At 38.4% G+C, this 26133-nt stretch overlaps 1 protein-coding gene across 7 annotated transcripts in view; it reads right to left on the bottom strand.

Annotated features, from left to right (window-relative positions):
* The window catches only part of MYO1B (myosin IB), a 163264-nt gene that overhangs the window by 18882 nt on the left and 118249 nt on the right, over positions 1-26133 (bottom strand). For 4 of the 7 annotated variants that reach the window (XM_054566714.1, XM_054566716.1, XM_054566717.1 and 1 more), the window contains exons 14-22: positions 19287-19391; positions 17234-17296; positions 13752-13952; positions 12155-12381; positions 9422-9622; positions 7639-7732; positions 6621-6770; positions 2893-2961; positions 1127-1213 (exon numbers count right to left, since the gene is read on the bottom strand). In XM_054566714.1, the coding sequence (XP_054422689.1) occupies positions 1127-1213; positions 2893-2961; positions 6621-6770; positions 7639-7732; positions 9422-9622; positions 12155-12381; positions 13752-13952; positions 17234-17296; positions 19287-19391 (1197 nt within the window). Of the gene's footprint in view, positions 1-765; positions 853-1126; positions 1214-2892; positions 2962-6620; positions 6771-7638; positions 7733-9421; positions 9623-12154; positions 12382-13751; positions 13953-17233; positions 17297-19286; positions 19392-26133 lie in introns of all 7 variants that reach the window. The other 3 variants (XM_054566712.1, XM_054566711.1, XM_054566713.1) reach the window with 1 other exon arrangement.

The following is a 26133-nucleotide window of genomic DNA, read 5'->3' on the forward strand; positions in this document are numbered from 1 at the left end:
GACCTTTGGTTTTTCTAAGTAACAAAAACATCTAAAACTCTCAGTCCCTTGGGGTATGCGAAATGTTCACAGAGCCCACGACTCTGCCTGGGGACTAGTGAGAGCATTTCAGGAGGCCTTTGTTTCCGCAAAACAAACAGCTGACGCTGACATTCCTGGGATTCTTCAGTGGCAATTAGAGCTAGTTTTTGCCTGAACGTAGTTTTCTGTTAAATCACAGACAGCAATTCTCTTCACATATAATATTTTGCTTATAATAATCCATACCTGCCACAGTAACCTTAAAAAAATAGTTTCATTCATGGATTAATATTTTTTTAAGGCATGCGTTCAAAGCATTTCTGTCATCGACAGTTGCAGAAGACCAATGGAGGCCCAAATCTGAACATTCTCAACATGCTCCCCACCCTGAAACACCTCGAGAAGACTTCTGGCATATGTCAGGGCACAAGGGGAAATGGGGGAAAAAAAGGAAAAACTAAAACATGCATGCTCTTTGAGAATTAAAAAAAAAAAAAAACAACAACCCAGCAACTACACTAGTACCTCATTAGCAAGCAATTAGTCTTTTTTGCCTATTCATGCTGAAGCTTCCTACCGTGCACTAATGACACCAGCATCTCCAGGTTTGTTAAATCCAGCTGTTAGGACATGCACCACCTCGAGCCACTGTTAAGTGTAGTCATTCATTTCCTGATATGCTAGCACTACGGATGGGTTACTGCAGATTCCAGAAAGGAGTGATGAGATGTGCGTATCAAGTACCTTAGATCCAAGCCAGTAAGCCCAAATAACTGCAATAGCATGTTTATTCCTAGCCTCCTCCTTCAGCCGGCTCAGTTCCCTTCGCGCCTGTGATGCATTTGAAAAGGAGTTACAGAAAAGTTTAAGGCAGGGAAGGTTACTGCTGATTTTCAATGGAGAAAGAAGAAAGACACCGCTCACCATCAAATAATAAACACGAAAGCATGTGCCACCACCCACACCAAAATGTCGGAGAGAGCAAGAGGCAAATGCGTGCTCAGTAGCGTAAGCCAGTGAAACATCTTCTGCCCCCAAGAGAGGGTCCCTTGTTTCCCATGTTACTTGCAACCCCCTGCCTTCCTGGGTGCCGTCTCTGGCCTACCTGGGTCCCATGCCAATACGCGGCAATGGTGGTGGCCGCTTCCTCACAGCGCTTTTGATGCTTCAGTTCTCGCAGGATTTTTCGGGCCTAAGGTATAGAATCACCCAGAAAAATACAAAGTTAACCAAAGAAGTGTAATCTATAGTGACTTAAAAAAAAAACAAACCTGAATAGAGAGTCGTGATACCCATTCTGAAGTGAAAAATCATAGCTTACAGAAAGGAAAAGGGAAAGTTGCTGACTAACCCAAAATGGACTATGTGAAGGTGGGAAGGGAAGACGTCACCAAGCCTGGCAGTATGGCCCCCACTCACGCTGGGACAGCAGCCTTCCATGGCCTGATACGTGACAGGAGAAAAATCTGACCACAGCAACATAAACTGGTGCACATCAGATAAAAGGAACAGTTCTCAGAATGAGGTTGGAAGATCTCCGATAATCCACCAAAATCTGTTTTATCACTTTTATTTTTGTCTGAGGCTATAACTGTAGCCATATTTTTAATTCAAGAGATGTTTAAAAATTTGCTAAAATAAAATTCTCACAGGTGCACAAGCAGGAGCTTCTTTCCAGGCACTGCAGGACAGTGATTCTGTTGTGGCCAGGAGAATGCCCGGGTGGGAGGTGGCCTCTCAGTCCTGCCTCTGAAGGCACTAGGCTGGAGGCCCGGACCCAGGACTCAGTAATCGGGCCACAGAAGCATCTTCAGGAAGCAACTGCACTTACTCTACATGCTCGGATTTGTGCTTTGGCATTTGCCGTGGGGCGACTACCAAGCCCTTGGGCTGCCCATGGCCCTAGACAAAGGTCAACTGATTGCACTCAACTCCTGGCCCAGGACATCCTGCCGTCTGAACATAGCTGCTGTGGACTCAGCCCACTCCACAAAACCACCCAACAGGACAGTGGTCAGAACAGGCCCTCAATTATCTCTGACCCAGAACGGGGGTCAGTAAACTTTCTCTGCTGAAGGCCAGATGGTAAGAATTTTTGGCTTTGCAGGTCACATGTTCTCTGTCATAACTAATCAACTCTGCTGCTGGAGCACTAAAGTGGCCACAGGCAAGATGTAAAATAAATGAGTGTGGTTGTTTAGCAATAACACTTTATGTGTATGATCTCTGTATTTCATATATTCCTATGAAATTTGTATTCATATAACTTTTACATGTCTTGAAAGGGTCCTCTTTGTCTTTTTTTTTTTTAAACAATGTTTAAGAAATATAAACGCCATTAATTCTTAGCTTTCAGGCTGTGTGAAAACAAAAGCTAGAGTAAATGCAGCCCCTGGGCTGTGTATTTTGCTGACCTCCAAACGAAGCCCTGGCAGAAAGGACCTGCAGGTAACCCGCTGAGGCCCTCCACTAGAATGGCCAGAGCTCAGGATCTTTTGACCATACAGTGCAGCCTCAAAGATGATTGCCAGGAAGTCAGAGAAGGCACTGGGCCAGGAGAGCTGAGGTCTAGCAGGACTCACAGGTGTCGGGGCAACAGTGTGCGGCAGTCGTCCAGACTACAGCTTCCCTCACAAACTGGGCAAGAGGATATTGAAATCATGTATGGAATTATTTTAAGGACATCCTGCTCAGAGAACAAAGCTCTTGAAAAGAAAGCCAGTTAGAAGGAAGCAGCCAAGACATGGTCCACAGTATTTATTCTTTCCACCTGAGACTGTTGACAGAGTAGGAAGGAGACAAGGAACTCCCCGCTGCTGGGGGAACCTAAAGGCATCATCCTTTGTGAAGGCTCCCTTCTTGCAAACTCACCTTCCAACCCCGGATGTAAGACTGAATTACCAAAGCAGAGCTCTTTATCTGTTGATATCTCTTCTGTTGCTGTAGGATGAAAGGGAAAGATATTAGCAGCTCTATTTACACGTCTGAAACACAAACAGGGGTGGGCACAAGTAGGTTTACAGCTGTGAGTACATTCTACTCTTGTATTGTCATTTATTAATTATTGTATTATCTGTGTTACAACTGTAAACCTACTTGTGCCCACCCCATATACTGTAAAGACTGGGAAAGAATATTTTGCTCACTTAGTGCAATTACCTCCTGATCACGCACATTCCTCCCAGAAAGTAGTATGTAAGAAACCAAAATATCAAACAACTCAAAATCATTACATTCACACTTCATTTTATTGAGCTTTGTTTTTACTGTTCTTCACAGATACTGTGTTTTCATCAACATGGAGGCAAGACCTTCCACCGGCAACAAGATTATGAACAGCTGAAGGTTCAGATGATGGTTAGCATGTTTTAATTAAGTATTTCTTAATCAAGGTATGTACAGTTCTTTTGTAGACATAATGCCATTGCATACTTAACAGACTACAGTACAGTGTAAACATAACTTTGTATGCACTGGGAAACCAACTCACTTTGTTTAATATTGGCTTCACTGTAGTAGTTTGGAACCAACCCCATAATATCTTGGTATGCTGTACAGTTAATCCAAAGTATGCTTTAAGGGTGCTAAGTGTTACTAAATAATTTCTAAATGGCTCAGGGCCCACCATCATTAACATCTCTTTTTTCTATCACGCTGTTATATAACACAGGTCCAATATACACAGCCGCTACTCCGTCAATGCACACTGAATGAACACACACTGAGTTTCTGCATTCTCTCTTCTTGGTGCCATTTCCCACCATTCTACTGACTGGGCCAGTTTCTAACATCTCCGGTTCCTTTTAGGTTTTCTACTTTCACTCTGCCTCAAGCTGGGAAATCAGCTAGCAAATTCAAGTAAATGTCTATCAATTGACTCAACTTTATTGGGTCTCTATTCTGTATAAAGTCCTTTAATAGAACCATGAGGATATAAACATGAACCCGACTGCACCCCTGCATTCAAAGACTTGCAGTGGGCACAAGTGAGCAGTGAAAATACAGTGTGTCCTGGGAGAGAGAGAGCCAGGCTCAGATGCCGTGGAGGTTCCTCCTAGATGGGGAAGGCTAAAGACCCAGTGAGGCTCCGGGCAGAAGGCTGCCGGCCATGCATTGCTCCAGCAAGCTCAGGGCCCACAGACCCTTCTAACTGCTAGGGCTGATGCCTCAGAGAGTGGAAGCTCCTGGAATTCCATCTCAAGAAAAGTGAGTTCTTCCTGTACAGGGTGGTATATTCACGGCAACATGGGCATGTGCCATGAAATTTCACAGCTTTCCAACGTACTGAAGTCATGCTGAGGCTCTTCCACTTTGGAAATGCTGGGCGGCTCGGCTCCCTTTCTCGGAGGGGGAAGAGCTGCCTTCTGAGACTGTAAGCTACATTTTGAAAGAGCAGCAATTAGGGGGATGATGTTATCAACACAAAAACAGAAGAGGATGTCAGAGAGAAGGGCAAAGAGAACCTCAAACATGTCATTACCTTCTCTGGACCTCGGTTTCCTTATATGTCAAATGAGGAGCTGGAAAATCTCTAAGATTCCTCCCTGAGTAATATTCCATGGCTGTGGGAACAAACTATACCTATGATATCTCACTATCACTTCCGACATTCATTTGGTACTTCCACGTTTGTTCGTTTTTTTAATTCCTAAATGGCTTGAAAATAACTTTATCTCACTTTAAAATCCATTGAACTTCAAGGAACAATGAAATATCACCAAATATGAGTTTTAAAAGAATCAGTAACTGAAAACGGGCTTTTAGAACATCTTTGAGTTATATGGTTGAGGAAAATATGAAGTTATTCACTGGCTTAGATAACATGCTAGTTAACTGGTTGAGTGAAGCATTTAGTTCAAATTCTGAAACAGATGTAACACTAGAGCAAAATTAATACTTTAAAAATTGAGCTAGTATTTTTCATTCTACAAATTAGTATTGCTTGTAACTCTCACCATCATGAATTAATGATACATATGGTGACTTTTTTTTTCCACCTAGAGACACAAAAGCTCTATATTAAGAGGGAGGATGCAAATAGCATTTGCTATTCTTGGTTCTTTGCTTTGGCTGTTTCTTCTCACTCTCCAGATGAAACGGCCTCTTTGAGAAGGTCATCCTTGACCCATCCTGCCTAAAGTTATATCTTGAATCCCCATTATTCTTTATCTCAGATTCCTATTTCCTTCTTAGCACTTACCACAATTTGTAATTATTGAAATTATTTGTTTGCTTAAATGCATCTGTCCCTCAAATAACATAAACTCTGGGAGGTCAGAAATTAGTTTGTCTTGTTCACCTTGCTAAGCCCAGAGCCTGCAGAATAAGCGTTACAAAGTGTTTGTAGAATTCAAGATAGATGAACTCAGTACACTTCCAAATTGGGTTTTCTTAATTATCTCAAAATAAGATATGATAAAAAGGGTTCCTTGAGGCCTGGCTATTTATTGGTCTCCTTTTCTCAGGTAAACAGAAAATAGAGCATCATGAACCTGTAGGAGAGCCAGGTGTTACTGCCACATGCAGCCAGACACAGTGACAACAATCCTCTGTGCCTTTGCTGGATGCCTATGAATGAATCTATCATTAACATGGTCAGACAGGTTCATACCTTAACACCTGTATTGTTGATTATACTCTTTTAACTAGAGGAAGCAATTTTAAAGATACACTTTTAAGAGCTCAAGTGAATTTCCTTTAGCTTAATCATTTAAGAATCTCAATTTCTAAAACTGGGAAATAATACACTAAATGTGTTACATGAGCAAAGGTCAACTGAAACTATGTCCTGATTATACACTGCCTTACAACAAAATTTCTCTATGGCTGAAAAGGAGGAAGAATAACTCTAAAGGAGATTTGACTGCAAATTTAATTCATTTTCCAACTTACCCTCTAGTGAAAAAGCACAGAGTAAAAAAGCATTTGGAAAAATTCATTTTGTGAGAACACAACCCAAGTTCATGCTAGCCTAGAGAGAGCCCTTCAGGATGTCTTCAAACCTGTGGTGTGACTCCACCAAAACATCTATTAATATAATGAAATTGGAAAGGAAATTCCAAATCAGTTAAGTAGACGCACTTTATTATTGAATCTCTTCCGATAGCTAATAGGCCCCAATATCTGAAGACTAAAGGAAATTCAACCCTTTAGGCAAACCCCAAATTCTACTAAAATGTGGCCTTCACTTTCTGGAATTAAAGCCATTTTTAGTGCTGCTACAGTAAGTTGAGAACAAGTCATTATTCTGAAAAACGGACCCTGCCACACAGTCAAAAGAGTTAGAGGACATTGTCTCTTAGTCTGATGACCAAATTCAAGATGTGGACTTCTCACTGTTTCTACATCAGTGGAAGGCAGTGAGAGATACTGAACTTGGGCTCTGAAGATGACCTGCATTCAAACCCCACCCCTGCCACTTAGTAGCTGCGCGGTCATGGGTTCACGCCTTAGTTTTCTCATCTTTGAAAAAGATCCATGAGAGCACTCATTTCATCAGGTTGTTGAAAGAATTAAACATAAAAATGACATACACAGTAAATGCATAACAAATATTTGCAAGCATTGTTACTACAGATTAAAAATGTCAGGGGACTTACGGCATATCTCCTGTACCAGGCCGCGATCACGATTTGGCTTTTTCTCATCAGTAGGAAGTGTGTGCGGCACTTCCACCCCCTGTAAATCTTCTGAATGAGAGTGGCCAGGTCCTCGAGCCTTTGCTTCCTCAGGTCTTCTAATTTGAATAACTAAAAAGAAACAATAGATGGGTTTATCAAAAATCCACCAAATACTCCTGGCATATAAGAAAGATATTCTCAGGAGGTAAGATGTCATGATATTGGAGTCAACCACATTGAGAAAAAAAATGAATAACTGTCTTAATTATATAGAATATGGATAACAGCCCATATGAAAACTATTTGGATGAATTCATACAAAATTCACAATTTAGACTCAAGTGATTCAGCACTTATGAAAAAATCAGAGAAGGGCTGAACTTAGCTTAGGTGTTCCTTCACACTATGTATGAGGATGCTATTATTAATGAAAAAAAGAAGCTGGCAAAGTTACTCTTAAACTATTTAAACACTTTCCAAATTCTCTAAATTTTCAAATTACCAATCAACTGCTACACTAATTATACTTCATTCTAGTCTATTCATTTATAAAAAGACTACCTTAGAGTTTTACTAAGTAGGATTTTAAGGGTTCTCTTTAACTTAAAAAAAAAATTGAATTTGAGCTCCTTCATGTACTTCTAAACAACAGGGTTATCTTTCCTGAAATTATTGTATAATTCAGGTATTACAAATACAGACTGAATTTACCTCCAATTCCTATGAATTAGAGATATTTTTGTTGCTGTATAGACAGTTTCTTTATGATTTCTTTCTTGTACAACCTACTATATCAAAGACTTTGATGTTTCATAAAAAATACACATGTTCTTCCATGACCCCTTAGTTGCACATCTTCTTGGACATTTGCAGATAAATACAAGACTGTGGCAATCTTGGAAGCATGTTGGGTAGTGTTCTAAAGTTAAACATCCTTTCATAACTTGCCCATAAGATTATAACACAAGTTGAGAGTGTAAAGGTTTTGATTACATACTGTTCTTGGGTTTCGGATGAATATCTTTGATCTACCAAAGGAATACTCTTCCACAGGAATCTCTAATTCATTAAACAGAACCTCCACACCAGCCCTATAAAAATCAATAAAAATAAGAGTTACAAAAATAGTTTATCTTATCTCAAAATCATGATATCAGATTCTTAGTGGTATAAAAAAATAGTTTCATTTCCAAGAATAATTGCTCTTTCAGTAAGCATCCTTCTATCAAGTAATTAAGACTGAACTCCACAAATCAGACCAAATCCAGCAAGTGCTAAAAAAAAAGTAACTTTGGTTTCAGAACTATATTCTAAGAAAATGTGGTATCAGAGCCAATTTCTTGATTTCATTAGCAGAGGCAATACTTGTATCAAATATACCCCTAACGATGTACCAGCAAGGGCCAAAACGGCGTGTAAGAAACTCAGACCTATTTTGAATTTAGTCAGTTACTTCCTAAAGACATTTGAAACACTGCTTCTGCCTATCAGTGTGTGAACAAAGCCCAAGATGGAGTGCGAAGCACGACACGGATGGCCTGGACCTGGCTCTGACCTCTCTATCCTGGACCCTGGTTTCAACATCAGTCTTTGAAACTCAACTTCACCCCACCAACCTGTGGACCAAGTGCCACGCAAGGATCAAACACCTGTTTTGTGTACTATGATACTTGTAATCTATGATACGTACTTGTAATCGATGGTCTCGTAATCTATGATACGTATTGACCATAATACCCTGGAAATTAGTAGTGAGAACTAACACAGTACCCAGATCCCACATTACTTGGGTATTAAATTATACAGCAGAGACCACACCATATGTCTGGAGTTTATCTTCTATAATACAAGGTCAGTGTCTAACACTGTTAATGTTCCCATGAAAGGCCTGGGGCCAGGTCCAGTGAGAATGTAAAGGCAACACCAATACAGAGAACTGACAGTCCCCAAGTTCCTGCCTAGCCCCATAAAACAGGCATGCTGGCCTCCCTGCAGTAGTCGGGAGAGTGTCTATAGCATGCAGGAAAGGGGCAACTGCTCTGACTGGTAAAAGGAGGCGGTCATTACACAGAGAAGGCCTGGTGTCTCTTTGGCAGCGGCCCACCCACCAGCACACAGGCTCTCTCTGCATGGGGAAGCTGCAAGGGCTGCTCCATGGAACGGGCCTGCATCGGTCCAGTGCTCCGTCCGGGACTAGATGGGTGAATGCGATTCAGGGCAGGTGAGCTGAAGGCCACGTGGCTCCAGGTTCTACCATATTCTCCAAGCCAGGTCTACCAGCAATAACACTGATACTTTGGACCATATCTGCTCCTATATCTACTTCTCACCTGGTGCAGACCTGGGTCAAAAGTGGGGCCCTCATCCTCACCCATGGGCTGTCTCTGGGGTTAATTCCCCCAAGGCTGGGGAGAGGGAAGCTGAGAGAAAGGCAAAAAGCTGAGAGGAGTGATCCAACATGCTCCTCTAGCTGTACCCTTTTATGATTCTATACAAGTATACTTATCAATTATAAATCCTTCCTACCTCACCATAGCATATTTTAAAGTCTACTGACATCTAAGTTTCAAATGGGGATTTGATGAGCCCCGTTTTGAACCTGAAGAACACCAAGACTTCTATACTTAATTAAGAATTAGCACAAAATGGTATCCTGATGCAAGAGGAGGCAAAACATCCAACTTTTCATGGAACTGTTTGGAGTAACAGCATGTGACAAAAAACATGTTATCTGTATGCTTTAAAACTTCATGATGAAATGTAATCAATGAATTTCTTACCTGGCTGGACCCTTCCAATGAGGCCACGTTTGTTTACAAAGCATTTTGTATCTTTCCAGGCAAGGCTCATAGGCCTGCCTGAAGGCATAGCCAGCCCTCCTCACTCGGACATTCTCCAGAAGGCCCAGGTACCTGATCTGATGGCACACGAGAGCCTCATTGAAGATGTGCGCTGCTTTTTTATCATTTGGTTTGATACACCTAAATGATAACAAAGATTTTAGGTTTTAAACTCTGTCTCTTACCAATAATCATTTGTCCACGTTTTACAAAGTATCATACATAATTATTTCAATGTGACATAATTTTTTTATTTTTCTTGGGAAACCTAGTCATTTCTTTTGAAATTATTTCAAATCACTTTACAAAAACCTAAAAATGAAGATACTACACAGCAATAAAAAATGAACCATACATAACACATACAATAACATAGACGAGCATCATTGACCTTTTGCGGAGTGAAAGATATCTGACAATTAAGAGTACATATTTTATGATTCCACTTTATGAAGTTCAAGCAAAACTACATAAAGTTCAAGCAACATTAATCCATGACCAGAAATCAATACTGCTGTTACCTTTGGGGAGGAATAAGATTGAAGATTGACAGGGAAGGGGCATAAGGGAACCTTCTGGGACAATGGAAATGTTTTATTCCCTGGTCTGGATGGGTTATACAGGTATAAACATATGTGAAATTTCAACAAGTTGTACAATTAAAATCATGCGCTTTTCCATATTTTACTTATGGATATACCTCAATGAGAAGGTTAAAAACATGGTTGTTTCTAGCCCCCTGTATTTCCTTCCTTTTTAACAGGGTATTTTGCTGCCCAAAGAAAGACCGAATTTCCCAGACTCCTTTGTAAGTAGGTGTGGCCCTGTGACCAAAATTCTGGCCACTAGGATCAGAGTGGAAGTAATGTGTTCCACTTCTGGGTACGCCCTTATTAGGAAGGACTTGTTCTCCCCTTGTTCCTCTGCTAAGTAAGTGCTGGCTGGTAATGTAGATGCGGCGAAGAGCCACCTTGGACCACGTGGGTGATGGAACACCCTGGGAAGCGCACAGTCACAAATGGAAGCAGCTGATCTATAAAGCCTAAGTCCTTCTATTTAGAAGTTATGTAAGAAATGAACATCAATCTTGGAACTTGTTGCAGCAATCTCTGTATTCTACTTGACACACTGATAAACATTTATGGTTATATCAAATAAACGCCACACACATATATAATATGGGGACAATGAAATCTTGTCTGGTTTGGCCTTAAGTGTTTTTTATGCTTTTCCTTTTTCATTTATAAAAATAATTCCCACTCTGTCTTAAGGATAGACAAAGAAATCAATGGAACAGATAGGTGAGTTTGGGTCTAGACTTCTACACATACGTTCAGTTGATTTTTCAAATAAGTCCTCAAGGCAAATGAATGAAAAAATAAAAGATTTTTTTACTTTTCAATACAAAGTACCAGAGCAACAGGTTATCAATATGCAAAAATATAGAGCTTGGTATGACATCTGACACTATAAAGATTCTAGAAAAAATATATTCACAACCCCAGAGTATACTAAGATATTTTAGAAATACATTAAAACCACTAAAAGGAAAGGGGAATGAAGGCACTTTCTGGGGTAACAAAATATTATCTTGGCCTAGGTGTTGGTAACCAAACTCTACACAATGGTGAAAAACTTATTGAGCCATTAATGTAGGATCTGTGCGTGTCACTTCATATAAATTATACTTATATAAAATTGAGTTTAAAAAAAAAATTTTAGAAAGTGACATCTACTCAACTGAGAAAATCAGAAAAAAAACACTTGAGCATAAGTTTCCTGGTTATCTTTTTTTGAAATTACAATTTTTACCTAGCTAATATGTTGTAACCTGACTGCAATCAAACCAAGGAATTTTGCCTATTTACATTTGTTACTAATATAACATTAGGTAAATAAGCCAAACACAAAAATGTTCTCAACTCTAGTTTCCTCATAACTGACTTTTCAAAGACAACTATAGAAGGTATGTATGGGCGTTCACGTGCTATATGAAATCTAACCCGTCAGACACACACCTTCTATTATCTACTTCATCTATTACACATACAGCTAACTCTACTCCTAGTTGGTCTTTACTGAACTTGAGATCTAACATGCCCTAGGAGCAGAAAAAGGAGACCGGATGCTTTTTGAGAGTTATTTTATTGCTTTGAGAAAAATTCAGGTTGTTTTAGAAATCATAACTTCCTCTGGGCCTGTGACTGTAACAGGAAAGAACGTGACATGCCACTTCCCAACACCAGAGTTATACTAAAGCCCTACTTACTTTAATGCTCTAAGTTAATATTTAAAAAAGCCTAAAATGAATCCAACAAGTTTTGTGCAAAACCCTAATAAAAATTGTTTTGTTTCTAACTTATTAAAAATCAAAAATATTTTATTTAATATATTTAAATAACTTATTTTAAAAATACAGAAAGTTGAGAACCTCATGCCAACAACCCAATTTCAATGGCATCTCATTAAGTATCTCTTCCTATCCTCCCCCACACTTCCCCCTCTTTTAAAAGTCCTTATTTGGGAGGAGGAAGGAGCACTATATTATTTGATCTGTAAGTACTTTAGTTACCCTCTGTTTGGGCTACATTCGGATTTAAGCAAAGAGGAAAATGATCTCTTTGAGAGTGCCTTCACATCTGACCCGTCAGAAAATCTTAGTGCCAGAAATACCTAATGTAGTTGGGATTCTTGGTCTGCAGGTTTTTCATCAGCGTGGCCACGGAGGCCTTGAATTGTGAGCCCGCTGTAGGAGGCCTCTTCAGGTTGATCTTGGCAGGGTTCCCTTCAGGGAACAAGGACTTGATGAGGGTGTGGCCAGCCTTCCACATGGCTTGGGACAGGTCTCGGTAGAGAAGGTCGTTGTTTTTGTCAACAAATCCTTCCACCTGGTACAGCACCTACAAGCAACATGAGACTCAGCAACTGACACACTGAGTGACAGATCATCAAACAACTGTTAAATGTATTCAGAGGCTATCTCTATTGCAGCCTCTTCTTTTTCCATCAAAGCCCCAACACGTTAGTCACACTCTAATACTGAATTAACCTCCAAGTTTAAATTCCATCTATCTAAATCACAGAAAAGTTTAAAATTCTATTACCATTCAGGATCTGCAAGAATAAACTCCAAAAATGTTATCATAACATTTTCAAAGGATTTTCTTTCTTTATTTCTTTTTTTGGTGTTTGAGCAAAGTTTTGAGGTTTTACTTTTATTTTTCAGTTCACACGTGCCAATTCTAATGTGTTATGAAGCAGATAAGAGGAAATAAAGTAGGGATAGCACTACATTTTTATAGACCTCCCAAGCAAGCAGCAAAACTGACCAGAAAATATCTTTTAACAACACAGGCTAATGAAAAAAAATAAAGTACCAAGTTTTAACATTTTGAAATTAAATATAAGTCAGGGACTATATACTTCGTTTTTACTAAATATAAATATATAAATAAGAATTTTGTAACCTTTGAAGTTTGCAACCTTATTTATAACAAAGGACGTATAACTCCAAGCAATAATGTTTTAGGATTCTAAGAATTAATCCATTGTCAAAACTGCTTTTAACATTATCTTTATATATATAAAACATAAAATTACTTCCTCCAAATAATAAGCAAATGAATAAGTGTCTTTTTTTAAAGTAGTTATTTTCCCCCATGTTGTTTCAAAATCTAAATCTAATTTTTGAGGTTTTTTGTTTTTTGGTTTTTTTGCTAAATGGTTTGTGCTTCTAAAACCTTATTATAAGTCTGCAGAGACTCTTAATTTTTACTGGCAAATTCCCTCTATTAGTGTTGATAGATCTTTTCTTAATAGGATAGCTAAGAGCTTGAAAATAATAAAATCGATTTTTAAAATACTTTCACACTTTTTCATTAAGTTCACTGGCTTTCCTTTCAGCTATAAGCTTTAATAAGATATTGTTCAACATGGTGCAGTTTCTACTCCTATTGAACATTTACTGATTTCACTATTTAAAATTTTTTTATTAGAGTTGACATTCAATATTATATTAATTTCAGATGTGCAGCATAGTGGTTAGACATCTATATAGCTTAGGAAGTGATCCCCCATTAAGTCTAGTATCCATCTGACACCATATGTAGTTATTACAATATTATTGACTATACTCTCCCAATTCTACCATTTTAGCAGCTCATTTTATCCTCACAGTTTGGCAATGGTCAGAATGCCAACTGTGAGGCACAGTCTCAAGGGAATAACAACTACAGGCCCGACTGGGTGTGTACTCACAGCAGCCCCATACCTTGCCAGCATAATGCTGAATCCTGAAGCAGCTGTGAGGCAAGGATGTGTCATTGAGAAACCGAGAGCACTTGCTCATCCTGCTCTCAAAGTGCTGGTGGGTGGCGCAGACTTGGTTCAGCTTTTCTAAGAAGGTCTCGTCGGTGACCGTGCCAGGCCTCAAGCACTCTTCATCCAGCATGGCCAAGATTCCATTTGTGTTCTGGGAGAAAGGAAATAAAAAAGGTTTCCTTCCTTCCTCACTGTATTGTGTTAACAATTATTCCTGATAATACCATCAAACACAATCAACTTAGCCACAAGAAAATTCCGTTCACTTATAACAAAAAGCAGGGAAACAAAACAAATAACACAGTCACAGAAGTCTGCCCTCTCTCCAAGTATCCCAGGTGCATGTGTGCTTGTATGTGGGGGGAGGGCACTGTATCAGCCTCACTCATGCCCACGCTGCTCCCCGCACAGAACAAGACTTAGAAGTCACCTTAGTGACCATCACTGGCTAATGACTGAAATTCATATTGTTGGAAAAAGGCAAGTTAGACCTCAAAGATTCAAAAACAAAGTTAAAAGTTGGAAAAGAATTTGACAATACAGTCTCTATAACATGTGGTCATAAATCAGAAAGCACGATCTTCTGAGACCATTATTTGATTCATAGTTCAAGAAGAAAATTGGTGTCAGATGTTTCCAGATTGTCCATGTGTTCAAAACAAAGTTTACTTTCTACGAAAAAAATGTGAGTTCAGATGCTGCTTTTAACGATCGATGCAATCAAGCTGGGTTTCAAGAGTATCTGTTTAGAATAAAATTCTGTTTCCATATAAAATTTCGAAATGGGTGTTAAACATGAGTGAGCATTTGTTGTGTATCAGACCCTGTGATCAAATGTATACCAAGAGCAGTCAGCCCCATTAAACAGAATCAAAAATCAGGAATCTTCTACTTTGCTAAATAAAGTCGGCTATTCCTTCCTTATGGCCATATGTCTCCCTTCCAAGAGTACAATCTACTTCACTGACCACTGACCCCACCCACTTCCTACAGGGAAGTCCCCCGTTGGTCTACCTTCTCCTCACAAGGCCATAACATCCTCCAACCAGCATTTAGTCAACCCACACAAAACCCCAGGGAGGTGTGGACTTTCAAGAATCATGTATGTTCATAACAGCACCAGCATAAACATTATTGTTAGGTGACGCAGGAAGGAAACAGGTCCGTTAACTGCCCAGGCTCCTACGTGAACTCATAGGAATTCCTTCCGTCACATAAGCAAGGGGAATTTTGGCTGAGAAAATCTAGTTAAATTAAGTGTATCACCACTGTTCTTCTTTGTCCTTCTAAAAGAGAAATAATTAAGTTCAATGTTATTATACTTGTGAGGGAAAAACATGGTCATGACTTGTAAAAGTTAAACTCCCCACAACAAATCACCTTGGCCACGAAGTTACCTGAAAAAATTTTCAGAAAAAGCTATTGGTTTTCTGGATTGTAGACTAGAGTTTTGAATTGCTTAGAAGGATATTAGTATTCACATTCCAACACTGTTCAGATTTTCAAAACAAAGTTTACTTTTCAAATGAAAACTAGTGATGTTTTAGAATGTTGTTTTTAATGTTCAATTTAATCAAAGATATATCTTTCATGAATTACTGAGAAAAGAAATACTAGTTAATTACATAAGTTCTAAAAGGACTTGTTAAAGATGAGTAGAAAGTGATTGCTGGACATTTAAAGCCTGCAACTACATTCCTGAAACACAGCATTCACCTACCACTCACAGAATAGACTATAGAACAATAAAGTTTATGGATTGTTTCAAATTACTTTGTTATCAAGGCCAGGGCTATTGGTAATCCTAAACTTAAAACAAGAGTTTCCAGGTTTTCACAAACATATCAGTTTTCTGCAATCAAATTATTTACAATAAGCCACAGACTACTATGTAAAAACAAAAATCTTAGTTTCAGAAAGCTTACTAAATATTGTCCAGTAATTTTTCACACTTTAAGCCTTTTCCAATACAAACACACATACTTGGGTCACCCAAAAAATCCCATGGCCTCTGGCCACCTGTTAAGTCTCACACGCAACATCCTTTGTACACATTGTCTGAATACTGGGTCTACACATGAACCACTCTTGCAGTCCTACTAACTCAGCTCCCAAGCTTGTCCCTTTATCCTGAAAGAGCATGTTTTTAAAAAATATTTTAATAAAAATTTTTCCAGTTTGACACATAATTGACATACAACATTAAGTTTAAGGTGTACAATTTGTTGATTTGATATACATATATTACAAAATGATTACCCACATAGCCATAGCAGTTAGCTAACATCTTTATCAACTAAAACAATTAGCATTTCTAGGACATTTAAGATCTACTCACTTAGCAACTTTCAAGTACATAATATAGAATTGTTAACTACAGTACATCCTCAGAACTTAATCCTCTTACAACAGGAAGTTTATGCCCTTTGCCCCACATTCCCTATTTCCTCCCTATACCCTGGCAGCCACCACTGTACTCTGTTTCTATGAATTTGGCTTTTTAGATTCCAAATATTAATGATATCATACAGTATTTCTGTCTTTCTCTCCCTGGTTATCTCATTTAGCATAATGTCCTCAAGGTCTACCCATGTTATAAATGGCAGGATTTCCTTCTTTTCTCACAGCTGAATAATATCTGTATATTTATATCACATCTTCTTTAACTCCTCATCTGTAGGTGAAGACTTAGATTGTTTCCGTATCTTGGCCATTGTAAATAGCGCTGCAATGAACATGGAGTGCAGATAGCTCTTCAAGATTCTGATTCCATTTCCTTTGGATATAAACCCAGAAGTGGAATTGCTGGATCTTATGATTGCTCTATTTTTAGTTTTTTGAGGAAACTCTATAGTGTTTTCCATAGCAGCTGCACCAATTCACTTTCCCAGCAACAGCGCACAGGGGTTCCCTTTCCTCTGTGTCCTCGCTGAAAATTATCTCTTTGATAATAACCAATGAATGGTATGTGAAGAAGTCACTAGAGTTTTAGAAATGATATCGATATTTTGATTTGGCAAAAACCTTTATGGTTGCTCTGAGCCTCCTCTGATCAGCTTTCACTTTCCCAGGAGCCATGGACTGGACTTGGACTCCTGACACACAAGAAAGGCTGGTGTGTCTAAGGGCATGACATGTGCGCATCGTGGTGTGTGAACATCATGAATGGGCTCTGTAGCATGGCAACAGGATGAGCATAGCGGATCCAGGCCAGCATATGAAAATGTCTAGCTGCCTGTATATGTTCAAGAACTGTGTATGATCCCTTAGGGCTATGATAATGTCTATAGAACATTAGTAGTTCCCTGAAGAAAAGTTTTAAAATAGTGAAAATACTAAATAAAGCTTAACACTGAAGGTAGTGAGATCATTCGTAAATAGTAAATTATATTACTAAGAAATTCTTCAGAAAACTGTATACCTAATACTCACATTTTCTATTAGGTCACAAATGATAGCATTATTGAAGTAGTCAATGTGAGTCCATTCTATGTCCTGAAAAACAAAAGAGAACAAAATCAAATTCCATATAATGATGCTGCAACACTACCAGACATCAAATCAAATCACCTTTGCCCATCTTACTGTATTTCACTTCCTTTCTGAACATTTCCTTTATAAAATCAGTGCTGCAAATGTCATCTTCCAGTCCCCCAAACTTTCCAAGTGCAGCAGTCCACCACGGACATGATGTGATTGAAATGAACACCCTTGACCTGTTCTGAGACGGCCTCCCATTCTACTCTCCATCTGTGGCGATTTCCCAGGCACTTCACTGGCCCTGGGCCAAACATTTACTCAACTGGCCCTTGGGTCAATATTACTTTGTGTATGTTTACAATGTTTATGAGGAAATGAGCCAGAACTTGATCCCAAGAATGTAAGGCCTAGATTTTTCTGTTCTTAATTTGTAATCACAGGGAAAAAATTAATTTTAGAGTCAATGTCATGTAGGGCAGTTAACTATTTCATGTGTAAAAACAGTTAAGTGCTAAGCCTAAATATTTTCAACATAAGGAAAGACCCAAGACTCTATCCGCTGGCTGTAATGCTGGCTACAAAGCCAAATCTGAGGCTCAGTGTAATCATTCTGTATTTGCTTACATTCTGCCCATAAGTGTAAACATTTATTTTTCTTTTAAGGGGAAAAAAGTTGATTCATAAAGCAAGCTGGGGATCTTCGTATATAATCTTAGAGGTGTTGCAGACAATATGTACAAGCTGTTTTAAGTTACAGATCAAAGTTTGAAGATTCTCTTTATGATGAGAAGACAGGAAGAGAATTAATCTGGCTTTTAGGATGTTTATGTTACTAAAAGGTATCAGACAAATATAAAAGTTTCTAAAGAATTATGACCATTCTAAAAGAAAAATAAAATATTCATGATTTAGCTTTCAAGTAAATGGGTTATTTTACTAAGTCACTGGGGATAACAATCACATTAGAAAAAGCTATACTGAGAAACCAAAAAAAAAAAAAAAAAGAGGATTCAGTGTCTTTAATGACTTAAAATGACACTATAAAAATGAAAAATACATAATATCATTACTAAAATATTAAGGCAAATAAAAGTAAACAAAAGTAAAAAACATAATTGTCTTCTGTTTTTGAAATAATTTTACACTTAAAGATTGAATATTTTTAAGAAATGAATGGGTGAAAACTAAGTATGTGTTTTACAATTAAGGATAAAAGGATTTTGTAACGGGACTTTTTATTTTTTAATTACATTAAGAGAGAGAGTCCATATGTAGCACTAGTACAACACCTGGCATATAGTAAACACTCAACAAATGTTACTTATCTTTAATATAAGGTTTTAGAAAAATCAATGCTTTTCAAGACTGAATAGCAATACTGGCTGTTTTGGTACACAGTTCTCTAAGTTTTGGCAAATCCATAGTGTCATGTGATTACGACCACAGTCAGCCCCTAGGTTTCCTCACGCTCACCCCTTTGCAGTCACACTCTCTCAGGCCCCCATCCCTGGCAACCACCGGTCTCTGTGTTTATCACTTTGCCTCTATAGCTTTGCCTTTTCTAGAACAGAATCATACAATATGTAGCTTTTTGGGTCTGGCTTCTTTCACTTAATGCATGAGATTCATTCATGTGTATCAACTGTTTGTTCTTTTTTATTACTGGGTAGTGTGCCCTTGTATGGTCCTATTCCACAGTTCTTTGTCCACTCACTCCAGACTTTGCTTAACACAGTATCATTGCAAATCACCGCATTAAAATCCAGTAAGACTCCAGTTACTAAGCTGACATTCACTGAGTGCCTACTATGTGTCACCCATTTTTCCAGGCACCAGCAGCATAGCAGCAAAGAAAACCCTAGTTAGCTCAGATGTCATACCAAATGTTCAAAAGACACAAAGTAACTAAACTTGGATAAATCTGATTTTAGGGTCATGTTTATACAGTAATTCAGAATTTATGAGTCATAAAAGGAACATTTTAAAAACTATATTTCAACATTACCTCCCGTATATACTCCTCCTGCTCTTCTTTAAGAGTAAGTTCAATGAAGATTTGTTGCAGCTTTTCATTACAATAATTAATAATGAATTGCTCAAAGCTGTTGTCCTGTACGGAAAAAAATGGACCACGCCATTAGCTCTAGCATAACAGTGACGTCTAACATCTCAACCTGTGAGAACCACCACATACGTTCCCTCAAATTTAACGGGGGCCCAGCACACAGCTCCTGGGACAGAGGCTTGCATATCAAGGCACTCAAGAAATGATTCACAGAGGAAGTGAATGAATGAAGTATACACAAGCTATGCAGTCTTGGAGGGATGAGGATTTTTAGTTGACAAAGAAGCACCCCACACACAGTAAAAAAATAAATAAATAAATACATTTTCACCTGCAGGTTCAGGAGAAAAAAAACATTTACAATCTCTATCACCTAGGTTCTCAATCTTCATTCTCAGGTGCATCTTTGGAGCTCAAGAAAGTCTTCCTGACCTGACCTCTTATGCCCCACCTTGTATTGATTAGTTTCTTATTTATCTGTCTCACTAGACTGTACATTTCTTAGGGCACTAGACTGTACATTTCTATAACTGTCTACAAAATAGAGACCCACAGGAATGAGCACATCAAATCATCTCCCTAGTTAGAATCAATCTCTTCTCAGAAGGCTCGCATATTTATTACTCGTGATTCTCAGTTGCTTCTCCTTTATATAAGAGTCATCTCCTATGAAATCTGAGGGGCGAGCCATGCCTAAATCACTGAACAGTCCACAGGACCTACTGTATTGCTATACCTGCTGAGGGCACAAAATGCACGTCTGTTGAATGAATACACTTCACCAAGTACCTCCTGGTCCAGGAAAAGGTAGATCTGGTAATAATACTAGTTATTTTCAACTTCATCCCTCCTCTTTGCAAGAAGAGTGATGGTGGCATCAGGAGCGACGGATGGTAGGACCGCCCCACTGATAAGTCCCGCTCTCCTCTTCACCCAGTCCCCGACTAAGGAATGAGCTGAGGATCTACACGTTAACAGCAGGACTGGAGCCCACCCTGCCCTGTGCGTACTCAGAACTCCTGGCCTCCAAATCTCTCCACAAACAATAAAAGCAGTCACTGAGTTTTTTGGAACTTGATCTTTCCAAATCAACTTTGGTCCTACTGAGGATGAGTTTGAAAATGATACTTACAAAGTGTTAAAGTGACCACTTCTTTCCTGGAAGTCAGCTAAGGACTTTTAATCACCAGTGATGAACCAACTAATCAGAGGGAAATTTTTACCCTTAACCATAAATGACGCATCTACACTATCACTGACTGATTTCTTTTTTTTAAATCCTCACCTGAGAATATGTTCATTGATTTTAAAGAGAGAAAAGGAGAGCAGAGAGACATATACACATCAGTGTGGGAGAGAAATACTGATCAGCTACCTTCCATTTGCACCTCCGACTGATTGAACCAGCAACCTTTTGGTGTACAGGACAATGCTCCAACAAACTGAAACACCCTGCCAGGGCTCATGACTGACCTTTTAATGTTAAATGTAATCAAGGATAAAGTTTTGTTGTTTTTTATTTTTTTAAATCCTGAAGGTTCTTACTAAAGGTCACACATTTATGTTCAATACTGTCAACAAATAGTCTTAGACACAAAGGCATTCCTCAGTACTGAGTTCCACACAAAAACTTAAAAAACCATGTGTTCTAACTCTCAGAGATGAACAATTTTGATCAGAAGCTGAAGTCAATCTGATAGAGGTGCCTTAAGATTATGATTACTATTATAATCAGTATAAGGACATTTCACACATGAGAAAGTCTGATTTTCCTGACTTGGTAAAATATATCCTTATATAATGCTACTTTCCACAAATGAAAAACTTACAAATAAAATTAAAATATTAATGGTTTATATGAGCAGTTTTCTTTTTTTTTAGAAAACAAATTCATGAATAAATCCTTTCTAGTAACTTAATAAGCCTGTGCCCATGGAGTTATTTATTTTTTTTTTAATATGCTAAATCTTCCAATGGCAACTAATGAGGAGAATAAAGGGAAGGGCAGCTAAGTGCTTTTGGACATATTAAGTGGCTATGAACAGCTTCAAGTACACTTTAAGAACAAGACTATGAAATACACACAAGCAGATTAGAAACCAGAGGCAAAGCTTCACAACTACAACGCAACTTAAAGAGCAAGTTAGAGCTAAACTAAATTTTAAAAAATTCCTGTAAGAATTCTATGTTTCATATTCACACAGTTAATCAATGGCCATTTACTGCAAAATTCACACAGCTGGAAAAGCTACTAACACAGGAGCATGCAACAGATCATCACTGCAAACAGTTCATACTTACTGCATTCTGGTGCAAAAAGGGACAGATTACATAAAATGCAGTCAGTTCTTAATTTGCAATAAACTGCTAAAAGTAAACACTTATTGATCATTATTCACTGGGTGCAAATGAAAGATTTTACCATTCAGGCAAGAGTTCTGATTGGCGTAACGCTTTAGATCAAGACACGTGTCCGATCAATTCATAAGACAAGACCACAATACCTACATATGGGATCTGAATTGTGGTTCTGCTAGGTGAGACCTCTTCAGGATAAAAATTATTTGACTAAAATAATGATACCATGTGACTTGCTTGAAGTCCTAAGGCTTCAGAATCTAAAGCTTCTAATTCTGTTACCAGGGAAAATAAAATGTGTTACACATCCACCCCAACAGCCAGGGACAGAGGCAGTTGGCAGGTCACAAAAAGAGTGAAGAGGCTCAGCGAGATCCAGAGCACCTCCCCTTGCCCACCCCTGTGACCCACCCCTGTGCACCCTACCCCGGTGCTATACGTGAGTGTCTCCTCCTCAAACACAAACTAGTGATAAGGGGAGTGTTCTGAAGTCGGCTGAAGAACAAAAACTTGACTCTCTGACCTTATCCTGTTGCTTACAGAATAAAAACAAATAGAGAACAGCACAATCATCACGGCAGAAACCAGCTTACGGTACTTCCCCACAGAAATAGCTCCGCATCTGTCGCAAACATACCTCACAGCCTCCAAAACATGCCATGAACCGCCAGGGCAATCATTATTGCTGAAAATGAAGGCAATCAAATTTCTTGTGATCTAAGTTTAAGTTGTTGACATTGTCCAAATTTGAGGGGGTCAAGGAGACTTTACAAATCCTTAAAAGTAACTTGCAAAAATTTGTTATTTGCAGAAAATTAAGGAACAGCCTGGTTAACAGTTTATATAGTTGAAACTTGCATAGGTCTAATGCAGTTCTTCATGTATATAGGCATTATATATTCCCAGGTATGCCTTAAAAAAAAAATAGCTAAACTGGGTCACACAAATATGAAGGCCCCGAAGCAACTTGAGATTTGGAGACATTTTTGTGTTTTTAAGAACCATGAGGGAGGTCAGCGATCCCTGAGCCAGCTGGCCCGCATGTCAGTCAGCCTCATGAATCAAAGCCTCCGTAGGAGGAAGTGGGCAGGAGCTTACTCCCATGAGTGATTCAACTCCGCGCTCTCTCTCTAGTTTGCGACCCATGCTCTATGCATGGAATTTTTCTCCACTGTTAACCCACATTTATCCCTAAAGATTGAGTGATGAACTGAACTTTTGGGAACACTTTAAACAACTACATCCAGAATTTTCCATTATACAAGCTCCTTGAAAGAAGCTCAGAACGAACCTCACCCTCACTAGCTGCTCCAGAAAACACAGGTAACAGCAAGGTCTCTGGGGCTCCACAGAGTTTTCTACTGAATTTACCAAGTGCAGATTAAGGTAGTAATCTTCAGAAATATATAATGTAACAAAATTTTAAACTCTAGGGTTTCTTTCAAGTATTCTGGAGTTTGAGTTCACCCTTTCAACATGAAAGAAATAGAAAGTCATACTCCTGGGAGAGCTCACAACTCCCATTGTGAGTATAACTAAGTTTATACTCACAAATACCAGCTATAAGCTTTGCACTGGGAATAATTTTGAAAGATGGGTTCAAATTATCGGCCTGTTTCAGTATTTGTATATTCTCAGTAATAAACAAGGTTATGCTATCTGATATTATTTAAAGCAGATATTTAAATCTTGTCCTCCTTAGAAACAATAAATACTGAAAGAAGATGTAAAATAAAGGAGACAGCTCCGTCACATTTGTCATTAGGATGGTGGGACAGGAAGGACCTTGCAAATGAATATAATGTGTAGGAAATGGGAGAGCAATTCAAATACAAAGACCAAGACTCAAACAAATACGTAATTAATAGTACTTATTAAATTATAATGAAAAATAAATGTTAATTCTCTCAAGGAACTGGATATTTCTTATAGTTCAACACTTTCATTTGAGGTTAAATTTTGGATATATCAAGTTGGGCAGGGGTTCTATATTTTATAAACAATGAAGTCACTTGTGTAATATATAAAAGTACATTTATATAAAAGTCATGAAACTTTGAGTGTAATATCGCAGTTTTGGAGGAGTTGGACTATATTACTGCTTTAAAATATGCTGTTGGTCCTGGCAAAGATTTAATATATATCCTTTTTAGACATTTACAAAATTGAATGACTGGCTAAAGCTGTAGAAAACTTCCCTTTAAATACAGTATAACATTTGTCTTCCAGGTACATGCTCAAATACGATCAATTTTAAGAAAAACAGCATTATAGTGCCCTTCTTAAATATTTTAAAATAGCCTTTGATTTAAGAAGTAAAAGCAAGAGCAATGATGAAAACTGGAACAGAAGGTGTTGCCTGTAACCAGAATTAATTTTCTTCTCAAAACAATTTAGGAAAGAAATTCTATAATCATGAGAGGAACTTACTAGGTTACACTGTTGCCTAGCTCTTAGATTGTTTTATTTGGAACAGTCATTGCATATAGCCTGTCATATCCTTACTAGACATGGGCCATTTTCAGTGAGGTTCTCAAGAGCAAGATGAAAGAAGAATACCAGATTCAAAAGGGCTAGTAGCGCTTTGTCTGTATGAAACGAGCTCAACTGTGTGGAAAGCTAAATGTGCAGCCACTGCTGACTTACGTTGGTCTACAGGACGCTAAAAATTAATTTCCCCATTAAACTACCTCCCCATTTTAATACTTCTCAGACAAGTACTCAGAAAAAGTTGAATCAATTCAGATTGCTCAACATTATTTTTAATTTAATTTCATTATTTTAAAGAATAGCCTTTGTTACTTTATAGAGATGCTATAAATATTTCTCATAAATGAAGAGCCATGGTTTCAGTTACAGACCAATCCAAACTGAACTGTGTAGAAAGAACTGGCGTGTCTGGATTATCATTTTCTTCCTTTGCAAAACCAGACTTTTTATGTTCTACCAGGATTTACAGCTGGACTGTTCTCCTCTATGAATTTCAATTCACTTCACATTATGTTCGGTATGAGTATTGCACTAATCTGTTTTCCAAACTGACATCAGATCACATGCATCCAGCAAGGCTGAGCTAGTCACTCGCTGGCACGGGAATGTTCGCAGTCAAATGATGTGTCATCACCCCATGGCTCAATGCATCGGTGTCCCTCTTCCGTTTAGAGGAGGACCAAAGTAAATGAGCGATTTCCACCAGCTCAGCTGAAAAAGTTTTCATGGGAACTGTCAGTAGGGTCATGAGACAGATTTAGGAAAACAATTTTTCTGGACCTTTACTGTCCAACTTTTAAAGGGATGCCCAGGGTGTTCTAAATTGCAGAACCTTTCATTCTTGCAGTCAATTTTCACTGAACAAAGGCAGAAGTTTCTCTATACTCTATCAGTTTATTTCACATTGGTAGACAAATATCATAGACATTTTTATTTTTGCACTGAAATGGATTCTGAGTACTCCTACCTAAAGCATACTCTAAGCCCTTGTACTTCAGCTTGTGGTATTTTAAAACTCCTGAAATTACCTGGCTTCCCAGAGTTCAGCCCTATGGACTTCCTGACATTCATGTGTTCTAACTTTGCTGAGAATCCAGGAAAATGTAGGATGGCATCTGCATTACGTATGTGAATACATTACAAGAAAAAACACTTTCTAATTCTGTATCAAGGGGGCGCTTTAAAAAAGGCACAACCAAATCTTTATTCTGACTTTCCCCAAACTAAATTTATTTATAAAATAAGTAATAAAATTTTAAAAATCAAGATGTTTGGAAGATTAATCTGAGAAGATTTAGACAGGCGAATAAAGAGAACAATTAATTATAATGAAAAACAAATGTTAATTCTCTCAAGGAACTGGAAAAAAATCAAAACATCTACTGCAAGAAGGAAATTAACTTCTAATGATTTTATGGCCATGATAAGATTTGCTATAAACACATGACTGGCTGGATTTGGCCTTGACTGAAATTTCTGTTTAAAAAGAATAAAAATGTAACCTGTTTGGTTTTAGGAATATTATGTATATACGCAGATTAGGCTTAGGTAAGATGAACCGTAGGGGAGGATGGATGTTGTACAAGGGTATTTTGTGCAGAGGTCAAACAGCAGGAACAGCACATAGGTCTGGAATTTACAGTTCACTGGAGATTCCTGTTTCCACGAGCTGCCGGCCTCAACTCTGCACACTGGAATCGGCTGGGAGCCACACAACACTGTGCTGGGCCCCCACACCCAGAGATTCTGATTGATGGGTCTGGGGTGCAGCCTGGACACCTGAATTTTCAAAAGCCACTGCACCTCTCCGCCCCCGCCCACCTCCCGTGCCGCAACGTGTGAGTTTGAGAACTACTGAACTGGAATATTCCTCTGAAGAGAGGAGGAAGACCATTTAGAAACAGACATTTTTATCAACTAAAGTCCACAGTATTATACT

Source organism: Pteronotus mesoamericanus, unplaced genomic scaffold (assembly GCF_021234165.1).
Source record: "Pteronotus mesoamericanus isolate MK-2021 breed Mesoamerican mustached bat unplaced genomic scaffold, CSHL_Meso_final contig_179, whole genome shotgun sequence".
Lineage (NCBI taxonomy): Eukaryota > Metazoa > Chordata > Mammalia > Chiroptera > Mormoopidae > Pteronotus > Pteronotus mesoamericanus.